The following is a 10,268-nucleotide window of genomic DNA, read 5'->3' on the forward strand; positions in this document are numbered from 1 at the left end:
TCATCCGGCTCGACACCCTATTCGCGGAATCTCACTGTTGCGACGCTGTCCGCAAATTGGATGCAATTCGGCCCGAGGGGCATATCGCTTCTTCATCTTGCCCGACTTTTCATATCCAGGATACTAACAGCTCTTGAATAGCTCTCAGAACACCAATTAGAACTCCAATTGAATGTTACGTAAACAGAGCTGGATCCTCGCTTTCTTGGAACTTTGTTTAAGCGGATATTAATCCGGTAGCTAGCAGCGCTAAGTACGTAGTATTAATCAAGCTTCCGTCGAGCTCTCATCGACATATTCCCGTTTAGGTAGGTGATGAGACAATCCCCCGTGCCGAGCCCGCTCAATGACAAAATGCTGCATTGGCTAATCTGGGGATGGCCTTATGTTGCATTTGCCATCGTGCGGGGAGAATGCAGCTATGCTTGTAGATGCAAGGTAGCTCCTGTGAAGTAGCATTGAGAAGAGCTCATCTAGGTCCCGAACTTCGGACCAGGTTCGGGGACAAGAAACTATATATACAATACCTAGCCATGCAATTGACGTGTCGTCTTTCGCCAATCTGTTGCTTTGCCCTGTAACATCTTCAATATGTTGACGCAGAGCACCGTGTTTGCGCTTCTGAGCGCCGCCTCGACTGTGGCGGCTGATACGTACACTGTCCCTTCTCAGCCAAATGCCAATGGCGAGCCCTTTGATGGCTTCGTGAGCTACTCAATTGAGTTCTCATCATTCCCCGATTTTGCTGGTAAGCTTTCTTTTAGCTCTCAATCTCATCTTAGCGAACCAATTGATGCCAATTCTCTCTTCTATAGGTAACAAGTCGGCTCCAAACACATTCTCGTATAATCTCATCAACAATCTCGGCGCGATCTCTGGTTCTAAGCCATACATTCGTGTTGGTGGTAATACTCAGGATTATGCACTTTACAATGCGTCGCTCAAGACTTCTCTGGTCGGAATCGTCGATCCCAGCAGATCACCCGACTATCCAACCACCATTCACATCGGTCCCTCTTACTTCGAGTCATACGGCACCTGGCCTGGTGTCAAATTTTCCCACGGCCTGAATCTTGGTCTTGGTGCTAATAGATCGGAGGGATGGCAGACCCTCGTTGATACTGTTCCTCTGGCCTGCAAGGCCCTCAGCCATGGGAACTTGTATGCTTGGGAGTACGGCAATGAGCCTGATCTCTATTCGACATCAGCCCAGGGCCCAGTACGACCCTCAACTTGGAATGAGAGCACATATGCCTGGCAGTGGCTTAATGGTACAGCTGAGATCAAGAAACAGGTCCAAAAGTACTGCCCAGCACTGTCACTCTTTGGAGAGCCCAAGTTCTTTGCCCCGTCTTTTGCCGGCACTAGCAATCACCTCAAGGCGCCCCTTGCTTTCCAGGACGGCCTTGATAAGAACAATGATATCCAACTCTTTTCAACTCACAAGTAGGCTGCACCATTAATCATCATAGTGGTGAAAGACTGAATCATACTGACGAGAAAAATAGCTACATCAGCGGTGCCACTTCTCTCGGCGTCACCTTGCAAGGAACTCTGATGAACCACTCCAGGACTGTGAGCTCAATCCAGGGCCACCTCCCAGAGTACAATGCCATTTTCGCCACTCCAGAAGCCCAGAAGGCCACTCCTCTGATCTTTGGAGAGTGCAACTCTCTTTACAACCAGGGCAGGCCAGGCTTGTCCAACACTTTTGGAGCCGCCCTTTGGGGTATAGATTTCAACTTGTACGCAGCTTCAGTAGGCTTCAAGCGCGTCCACATGCACATGGGCACCAACTATCGTGTAAGTCAAAGCTTAGTATCCATGTTGTCCAGAATATTGAGGCTTACACAATAAACAGTACCAAGCTTGGCAGCCAATCGAAACAGACCTGGCTTCCAGAGGCACCAAAGCACCCTACTATGGCAATATTGCCGTCTCTGCCACATTGGGCGCCTCAAACCTCCTCCCCGTCAGCATCACCAACATTCCTTTGGCCGATGCCCGCGAAGCCGCCTACGCAGCCCATTATACAAGCCCCTTGCTAAACGGCCACCTCGCTCGCATCACCGTGCTCAACATGCGTGGCTACAACACCACCGTTGACGGCCAGGGCCTTGAATCAGTCCCTAACCCTCCTCCACGCTCCAGCCAGAGCTACACCTTCGCCGTCAGTGGTGTCCGCAACGGAGAACTCGTTGGCATTCAGCGTCTGCTGGCAAACGGAAGCGACGCCATCACTGGTATTACATTTGACGGATGGAGCTACAACTATGAGCTTGCGCTGGGCAAGCCCGTGCGGCTGCATAACGTTACTGTGGGAGAGACTGCAGTTGTGAAGAATGGACAGGTCACCGTCCAGGTGCCTGACTCTTCTGCAGTTGTGCTGAACTTCCCGCTGTTGTGAGAATAGAATGAAACTTGGATTAGGACATGATTAATGAATAATAATGTTTACATGCTGTACTATCTATTTCGTGATGCCAGTGCTTTGCTCCCAAGTGAAAGACCTTTTATCTAATCAATGCAAGAAAAAAAGATTTGAATTGAGAATTGAATGTAAACAATGCAGTAGATTTAAAAGATAACTGATAATTCAGTCGCCAAAGAGCGCGCGTCCAGCACAATGGCGAGACGCAAATGGCTCGAGAAAACTAGGACCGAAGAGGTGTATATATCTCTATACCATAGCGCTCATCAACCAATCATGGGCGGATGGTTTAGTGGTATAATTTTCCCTTAGCATCGGCAATCATTCGATTGACCTACCGCATGGGAAAGGTCCGGGGTTCGATTCCCCGTTCGTCCAAGTTATTTTTTTTGCATTTATTAACAATTGGCTCAAGTTGGCAATCGTGTGTGTGTCTACTAACTGGTTCTTGAGAAGGCATTGATTAGATCACTGCTTTCCTTTTTGTGTGGATGTATGTATATAACTTCTTTGGTCTTTATTTCATCTATCACTCTGTAATCTCATCTGGTAGATGTCAAACGCAAGCGTACTCATATCTCAGTATAAGAAATACAGGGGCTAAGATTACTGCGCGATAAGGATACCATAGCATTTATTCATAATTAGATAGAGCCTATAAACGTGTAGCATCATGAACTCCATTCACATAAACATTACAGCTTTATCCATCATAACACTTTGAGAGCCAGCTCAAACAGATCAAAGAAAGCCTCTTGCTCTTTTTCAGCCGTTGCTAGCCCAAATCCGAATACCAGCGTCCTTCTCTCTTCCGGTGACCGTAACGATATGTGGCTTGCAATCTGTGAGGCATAAAGCTGTCCAAGCGTTTCTCTGCTGTCGCCTCCTCCACCTAGCAGTGTCTTTGGTGCGAGATGAGTGGAGGGGAGCAATCCATGCTTGCCGCTTGGCAAAGCCATGTCAACGATGCCTGCGGAAGTTCCCATCATAGGAACTTGAATCTGTAGCTGTATCAGCAAACCGCTTCGTCTGTATCTGGTTTACGAATTTAGCCTACCCATTGAGCTAATCGCCCCTCTTGGCTGATTGTGATCATAATCTTGTCGGAAAATTCCAACAAAGTCACTTCTGTGGAAACTCCATTGACCAACCCAGAGGCGGATCGGCTCCGTGCTGGGAAGGGCTCTTGTCTTATATCTAGTGTCGCCATCCTGAATTTTTGTTGTGAATCCCCCAAGATGCAGGGTAACTTGCATCTCTGTGAGAGCTTCACGAAGCCAAATGAAAGCGGAAGGGCCCCGCACTATTCCCAATTCAGATCAAGACTTTAGCGGTCAAAGATGGCAAAATCGCTGACCCACAAAAATTTCTGGTTATCGGCCGCTTGGTTCTGGCGATAGCGCTGCGAATTGAACGATACCAATGCAGCTCAGCATTGAGCATAATGTTATAAAGAGTCTCCATCACAAAGCCTAAAAAATGGCTAAATTCGTACCCAGACAGAGAAAGCACAGGGTGCTGGCTCGCGAACGAGCCCAAGAGAATGCCCGCCATGAAGTCGAAGACACCAACCAAGAAATCTTGCCGGCCGCGAAGAAAGACCTGGAGGAGAAGAAGGCACGCATGAAGGAGCAGCTGAAACAAGATGGCGTCAAAATGAGCGGCAAGAAGGCGAAACGTCTCGAAAAATACATCGACAACAAGCTTCGAAAAGACGAAAACCGAGAATTGCTTGCGAAGCTAGCTGAGAGAAAGATTGATACGAGTCTGTTTTCGAGCAGTAGATCTCTGGGACAAGGGCGCGAAACAAAGAAGCAGGCAATAACCCGTGCGCTGAGGGAGCATAGAGCTGGAGTTGATCCTACGTCGTCGGCAGAGAATATCCTTTTTGAACAGCGGCCGGATGTCGACGAAGATGTGAAGGAAGACGAAGATGATGCGAATATGTCGGATGACGAACCTGCACCTGCACCTGCGCCCGCACCAAAACCTGAATCCAAGCCAACAAAAGCGGCTGTTCAGCCGACTCAAGAAGCAACAGTGGCGGCGACACCGGCAGTTTCTGTTGGATCTGGCCTCAAGCGAGCGCTCGAACTGGACAACGAAGGCCGACCAGTAATCCAGAAGCGACAAAAGAGAGGAGGCCTTAAGTCAAAAATCTCCCTCATTCCGGATCAACAATCAGATGCAGAAGAATCAGAGGATGATGAATGGAATGGATTCAGCGGTGATGAGAAGGAGAAAGCTGAGGAAGATGAGTCTGACGAGTCTGACGAAGATTCCGACGATAATTCGAGCGAGGACTCCGAAGAAGATGAATCCGAATCCGAAGAAGAAACAAGCGAGGATGAGGTGATGGATGAAGAGCAAAAGAGCAACAGGTCATCTTCTTTCAAAGCATGGGCTCATCAACAAATAAACGAGGCACAAGGATACGACGCAGCTTCGTCTGTACTGGAGATACCCAAGCCAGAAAACTTCGTTCCTAGGGCCCCCGAACAAGATCCGCTACCGATGGAATTACAAGTAACCGAAAAGACCTCAAGAAAAGTCTTTAGCGTAGGCGTTGTCCGAACACCTGAGATTCAAGAGGCTCGAATGAAGCTCCCGGTCGTCTCTGAAGAGCAGAGGATCATGGAAGCAATTCACAACCATGATATTGTTGTAATCTGCGGTTCTACCGGTTCTGGAAAGACTACGCAGGTACCTCAATTCCTGTATGAAGGAGGTTATGGGTCTCCTGATTCTCCAACGCCAGGCATGATTGGCGTCACCCAGCCTCGTAGGGTTGCTGCTGTCAGTATGTCTAAGCGAGTGGCGGATGAACTGGGTGACCATTCAAACGCCGTAGCTTATCAAATCCGATTTGAGGGCAACGTTGATGCAAAGACCGCCATCAAATTCATGACTGACGGTGTGTTGCTTCGAGAAGTTGCGCTGGATATCACTCTTCGAAAGTATTCGGCTATTGTTATTGACGAGGCTCACGAGAGAAGCGTCAACACCGATATCTTAATTGGCATGCTTAGTCGAGTTATTAAGCTGAGGACCGAACTGTCACAAGAGGACCCAACGATCAAACCTTTGAAACTCATTATCATGTCTGCTACTCTACGGATAGAAGATATGACTATGAATCCGACTCTCTTCCCCACACCACCCCCTGTTGTCGAGGTTGAAGGACGTCAACATCCGGTGACTATTCACTTCGCACGTCGCACTCACCCTGACTACGTAGAAGAGGCATTCAAAAAGATTAGCAGAGGTCATAAAAAGCTGCCTCCTGGTGGATTTTTGGTCTTCTTAACTGGCCGAAACGAGATTTTACAGCTAAGCAAGAAGTTAAAGGCAGCTTTTGGAGGACCAAGGTCAGCTGAAGGCCCCAAGGTGCAGATATCTGCGACTGAAGCACCAGTTGAAGTCGAAGATCTCGAATTTGGCGATGTTGATGCACACGATTTTGACGATATAGACGGTATAGACGGTATCGAATCTGATGATGAGGGAGAAGGAGAGGACGAATTCAAGATTGATGAAGAAGATGAAGTCGTTCCCCTTAAGATGCAGATATTGCCTCTGTACTCATTACTTCCCGTCAAAGAGCAGCTGAGAGTCTTTGATGACGTTCCGGAAGGAACCCGAAAAATCATATTGGCAACCAACGTTGCAGAAACTAGTTTGACCATTCCTGGTATGCGATTTGTTTTTGACTGCGGACGTTCAAAGGAGAGGAATTACGACCGCCTCAGTGGTGTCCAAAGCTATGAGATTGGCTGGGTCAGTAAGGCTAGTGCTAGCCAGCGATCTGGTCGTGCTGGACGTACGGGACCTGGTCACTGTTACCGACTCTATTCATCAGCTGTCTATGAGAGAGACTTCCAAGAGTTTTCAGATCCCGAATTACTCCGGACGCCCATTGAAGGCATTGTGTTGCAACTAAAGGCCATGAACTTACAAAACGTCGTCAATTTCCCCTTCCCAACACCTCCCGACCGACAGATGCTTGCCAGGGCTGAGAAATTACTTACATATCTTTCTGCCATCTCCCCTAGCGGACAAGTTACCAAGGTGGGAACGACAATGTCCATGTTCCCCTTATCACCCCGATTTGCAAGAATTCTACTCGTGGGACATCTCCACAACTGTCTGCCTTATACCATTGCTCTGGTAGCTGGATTGTCCGCAGCAGAAGTCTACCTCTCAGAGAGTCAAGCGATTCCAGCTCTGGCTGCTAAAGAAGACACCGAGATTCGCACCGCAGAGGATGTAATTGCAGAGGACCGCCAGGCCAATGCTAGACGAATGTTCAACCAAGTTCAGAAGAATTTCTGCTTCTTGGATGACAAGTCTGACGCTATTAAGTTGCTGCAGGTGGTCGGCGAATATGCGCATGAGCCGACTGAGAAGTGGTGCGAGGCTCACTTCGTCCGCTTCAAGGTTCTTAAGGAGATTCAACAGCTGCGGAAACAAATCACAGACCTTTTGCGCACAAATATTCCTTCGTTCGCGGCGCTCAAGTACCAAGACAAGCTGGACCCCCCGTCACCTAAACAAGTCAGTGCCTTGAAGCAAATGACTGCAGCTGGTTTCTTAGACCAAGTTGCCATCCGCGCTGATCTGGCACCCAACCCACCTGAGCAGTTCAGAAAGCCACGCCGAGCTATCGATGTGCCGTACATTCCTCTTATTCCTTTACACAGACCCGGCAGCGGCGAAGATCCATGCGTTTATATCCACCCTGCCTCTTCCCTTGCACACGTTAGCATCCAGGAATGTCCCGAGTACATCGTGTATGCTTTCCTCCAGCGAGCTACGCCTTCTGGCGCACTCGATTCGGAAAAGAAGCCCAAGACGAGAATGCACGCTCTCACAGACGTGACGGGAGGACAACTAGCTGGATTGGCAAAGGGTACACCGCTTATTAGTTACGGAAAGCCGATCAAGGAGGTGAAGCCACAATCATTGGGAGCAGATGGTGCTATGACGAGGGAATGCTGGGTTGTGCCGTATTTGAGAGCAGAGAATACTTCAGGACAGGGATGGCCTCTGCCAGCACAAAAGGTGAAGCAGAAGAAATTAGCGGGTAAGGGGTGGGTTGTTGAGTGAAGTTGAATAGTATATATATATATATATCACATAATGGCGTTGTTGGATGGGTTAGAATGAACAAAAAGTAATAGATATAAATTACTATCGATACTATACTGCTTATACTTCCACTGGTTAGCTTTCAATGCATAATGTAGGATGAATTGGAATTGAAAAGATTGTTTATATGATGCTACGCTATATATCTATCTTCCCGTGAATATTTCGGATCCAACCTCGAACCGGGTATCAAAAACAAAAATCCATAACGCCGCCATTTATCCTTTTATAGCCAAAAAGCTTCTGGCACATCTGCGCACACTAAGAAAGACAGTGATTACTTTCTCATGAAGCCGCAGGGGTTGCTGCTGGAGTCACGCTAGGACTCATCTTGCTCTTCTTCCTCTTCAACTTGGGCATCGTAGCCGATTTTGGCGTCTTGTCTGCTTTGCCATCCTTCTTATCGTCTAACTTGGTATTCAAAATCGGAGGCCCACTCATGGCACTAATACCAGTCGGAGCCGCAGCGCCCTGAGGAGGCAGTACTGGCTTGCGACCCGTAGAAGAGAGGTGGAATTCTCCGGGCTTTCCAGTGATGGGTATTTCGTCGATATATTCTCCTCCGTATTTTAGGTGGATCAGTAATGATTCTTCGGCGACTCTGTCCATAGAAGGGGCGTCATGCTTTGCTGCTGCTGCAGATGCTGGTTTGCCAGCGGGATCGAGCACGGGTTTCTCCTCTTGCGGTTTGGTTTGAGTGGTGGTGGATTGGCTTGGGGGGAGATGGTATACGTGGCCTGTAGATGGACGCCATTTGCGTGCTGCTTCGGCGGCTGGTAAAGCTTTTGCGATGGCTGAAGATATAGTCATCTGGGAGCAGCGTTAGTTATCTGTTCTTTGATGTTGCGTTTCCACCAGGAATGAGCAAGTCCACTGGCTCTTTTACATACAATTCGGGCTGCCAGGATATCCGCCAGCGTAGGGGCCATATAAATATTCTCTCCTACAACAAAAAAAGAGGCGTGGACCGTGATTTCATCGTCGTCTTGGTATCGCTTCCGCCTCGTCTGCTTGCGAATAACCCAAACACCAGTTCCCATTCCAGGACCTGTCTCGGCAGGCTCCTCTCCCACAATGAATTCCAAGCCAGACATTGTCTTGAGACGCGTTTCAAAGGCTTCGCGCGTTTGGATATAGTGGTACATGGCCATGTTGTTCATTGCTTGGGCCATGATGACGGCGTTGTTGGAGGTGCGCTCGAAGAAGGGCGATTCGGCGAAGTAGAAGAGAATTGTGTTGGAATGGAGGCCGCCCATCTGGGCTACGATCTGGGGAGATCGCCATTGGATCTCATCGAGAGGGGGATCGTTTGGATTTGACATTTTGAGGCTGGCTGTGTTGGTGTTGATGTTGGAGGAGAGAAGGTGATGGATGATTTGAGGTAAGCTTGTAGAGTGCCTAGCTCGTAGAGTAGTATTAGCAGAAGCTTTTAGTGGGCGGGCGCTGTAAGAAGCGCTAGGCAGTGTGGGGTATCGATTACAGCGGCCGGTGGGCGGGTCTTCAATTCGCGTTCTGCCGTCAATTTGCATCTTATCATAACCAAGACTCTTACATACATACATAGCTGCCAAGCTTCTTTAACTGAGACTTCGTTTCGCCTCCCTCCAACGGCGCGGCGAATCGGCAGAACCATCAATAGTTTACATCTCAGTTTTATTCACACTACTGCTTCTCTTTCATATTCTAGACGACACCAATCATGGATCTTCTCTCGACTATCAGAAAGAGCGGCTCCAGAGGTGGCGTCAACTTCAGCTGGGACGAAGTCGCCAACTCCAGCCATCGCGAAAACTACCTCGGCCACAGTCTCAAAGCCCCAGTTGGAAGATGGGCAAAGGGCAGAGATTTAAATTGGTATGCCAAATCTGATGCCACCGCGGCATCATCAAACGAGACAGAGGAAGAGCGCCAAGACCGAGAACAAAAAGAGGAGCTGCGCAAGATCAAAGAGGCGGAGGAAGACGCAATGGCAAAAGCATTAGGGCTTCCACCTCCAGTGCGAAATACATCTGGAGCCAATGCTGTGGAAGTTGAGCCCAAGCGACAAGTCGGCCCCGCGAGTGGACCGCCGAGAGAGGCTGGCAGAGATGAGGCGAAGCCGGAGAGATCAAGACGACATGGGGACGATAGAAGGGAACGAAGACGACACAGGAGCAGAAGTAGAGACAGAAGTAGGAGCCCCGACCGGCGACGCGACAGAGACCACCGGCGACGCAGTCCTGATCGTGCCGAGGGACGAGACGAAAGGAACCGTGACCGGGATCGTGATCACCGACACCGCCGAGATCGTGAAAGAAGTCGAAGCAGAGATCGGAGGGACGACAGGCGTAATGATAGGAGAAACGAGAGGCGAGACGAGAGGCGTGATGAGAAACGTGATGAGAAACGACAGAGAGATAGCAGGCAGCGGCATCGTTCGCGATCAAGGGAGCACAGACGACGGAGCCCTGGACCAAATTCTCGGCGAGAAGATTGATGTGGTTGTCTTTTACAGAGGCTATTATTCTACAAGGTTGTTTCATAGATGTGCATTTTACTAGTATGTTACAAATGATAAGCAAAGATACCCATATTAGATACTAAAAAACGACGCGATACACTGTTATCGTAAAATCACCAAATGCGCGGTCTTGCTCTGTAAACTGGTAGCCTGCTGTTCCCACATTTGAAGTGCCAGGCAGCATGCCAA

General features: G+C 48.9%; 5 protein-coding genes and 1 non-coding gene across 6 annotated transcripts; 4 read left to right on the forward strand and 2 right to left on the reverse strand.

Moving 5' to 3' along the window:
- Positions 1-366: 366 nt before the first annotated feature.
- On the forward strand, positions 367-2,564 carry GGI43DRAFT_97578 (glycosyl hydrolase family 79 C-terminal domain-containing protein). The gene is made up of 4 exons (XM_083210610.1): positions 367-748; positions 816-1,446; positions 1,509-1,803; positions 1,862-2,564. Exons 1-4 carry the CDS (start codon positions 592-594, stop codon positions 2,405-2,407), a joined length of 1,629 nt encoding a protein of 542 aa, XP_083058913.1. The 5' UTR covers positions 367-591; the 3' UTR covers positions 2,408-2,564.
- A 145-nt stretch (positions 2,565-2,709) lies between these two features.
- GGI43DRAFT_t150 lies at positions 2,710-2,809 on the forward strand. The gene has a single exon. It is a non-coding gene; the product is annotated as a tRNA-Ala (tRNA).
- Positions 2,810-3,041: 232 nt separating this feature from the next.
- On the reverse strand, positions 3,042-3,691 carry GGI43DRAFT_409445 (uncharacterized protein). Its single transcript, XM_083206509.1, has 2 exons — positions 3,489-3,691; positions 3,042-3,432 (listed from the first exon to the last, which is right to left on the reverse strand). The coding sequence occupies exons 1-2, from the start codon at positions 3,639-3,641 to the stop codon at positions 3,142-3,144; spliced, it is 444 nt and encodes a 147-aa protein (XP_083058914.1). The 5' UTR covers positions 3,642-3,691; the 3' UTR covers positions 3,042-3,141.
- Positions 3,692-3,844: 153 nt separating this feature from the next.
- Positions 3,845-7,710, forward strand: GGI43DRAFT_409446 (ATP-dependent RNA helicase ECM16 domain-containing protein). Its single transcript, XM_083206510.1, has one exon. The coding sequence runs from the start codon at positions 3,911-3,913 to the stop codon at positions 7,535-7,537; it is 3,627 nt and encodes a 1,208-aa protein (XP_083058915.1). The 5' UTR covers positions 3,845-3,910; the 3' UTR covers positions 7,538-7,710.
- Positions 7,684-9,021, reverse strand: GGI43DRAFT_409447 (mediator complex subunit MED6). The gene is made up of 2 exons (XM_083206511.1): positions 8,470-9,021; positions 7,684-8,389 (listed from the first exon to the last, which is right to left on the reverse strand). The coding sequence occupies exons 1-2, from the start codon at positions 8,899-8,901 to the stop codon at positions 7,865-7,867; spliced, it is 957 nt and encodes a 318-aa protein (XP_083058916.1). The 5' UTR covers positions 8,902-9,021; the 3' UTR covers positions 7,684-7,864.
- Positions 9,022-9,096: 75 nt separating this feature from the next.
- On the forward strand, positions 9,097-10,250 carry GGI43DRAFT_409448 (kinase phosphorylation protein-domain-containing protein). Its single transcript, XM_083206512.1, has one exon. The coding sequence runs from the start codon at positions 9,279-9,281 to the stop codon at positions 10,053-10,055; it is 777 nt and encodes a 258-aa protein (XP_083058917.1). The 5' UTR covers positions 9,097-9,278; the 3' UTR covers positions 10,056-10,250.
- The last annotated feature ends 18 nt before the right edge of the window (positions 10,251-10,268 follow it).

The sequence above is a fragment of the Trichoderma evansii genome, assembly GCF_050947405.1.
Source record: "Trichoderma evansii strain SZMC 28006 chromosome Unknown GGI43scaffold_15, whole genome shotgun sequence".
In the NCBI taxonomy this organism is placed as follows: Eukaryota; Fungi; Ascomycota; class Sordariomycetes; order Hypocreales; family Hypocreaceae; genus Trichoderma; species Trichoderma evansii.

What these genes read in the sequence shown, in the direction of transcription:
- GGI43DRAFT_97578 (XM_083210610.1), top strand. Translation starts at nt 592, where the DNA reads ATGTTGACGCAGAGCACCGTGTTTGCGCTTCTGAGCGCCGCCTCGACT. An exon ending in ATCATTCCCCGATTTTGCTG is followed by an intron (nt 749 to 815) that starts GTAAGCTTTCTT and finishes TCTCTTCTATAG; the next exon opens with GTAACAAGTCGGCTCCAAAC. An exon ending in CAACTCTTTTCAACTCACAA is followed by an intron (nt 1,447 to 1,508) that starts GTAGGCTGCACC and finishes CGAGAAAAATAG; the next exon opens with CTACATCAGCGGTGCCACTT.
- GGI43DRAFT_409446 (XM_083206510.1), top strand. Translation starts at nt 3,911, where the DNA reads ATGGCTAAATTCGTACCCAGACAGAGAAAGCACAGGGTGCTGGCTCGC.
- GGI43DRAFT_409448 (XM_083206512.1), top strand. Translation starts at nt 9,279, where the DNA reads ATGGATCTTCTCTCGACTATCAGAAAGAGCGGCTCCAGAGGTGGCGTC.
- GGI43DRAFT_409445 (XM_083206509.1), bottom strand. Translation starts at nt 3,641, where the DNA reads ATGGCGACACTAGATATAAGACAAGAGCCCTTCCCAGCACGGAGCCGA. An exon ending in AGGGGCGATTAGCTCAATGG is followed by an intron (nt 3,433 to 3,488) that starts GTAGGCTAAATT and finishes ATACAGCTACAG; the next exon opens with ATTCAAGTTCCTATGATGGG.
- GGI43DRAFT_409447 (XM_083206511.1), bottom strand. Translation starts at nt 8,901, where the DNA reads ATGTCAAATCCAAACGATCCCCCTCTCGATGAGATCCAATGGCGATCT. An exon ending in ATATCCTGGCAGCCCGAATT is followed by an intron (nt 8,390 to 8,469) that starts GTATGTAAAAGA and finishes CGCTGCTCCCAG; the next exon opens with ATGACTATATCTTCAGCCAT.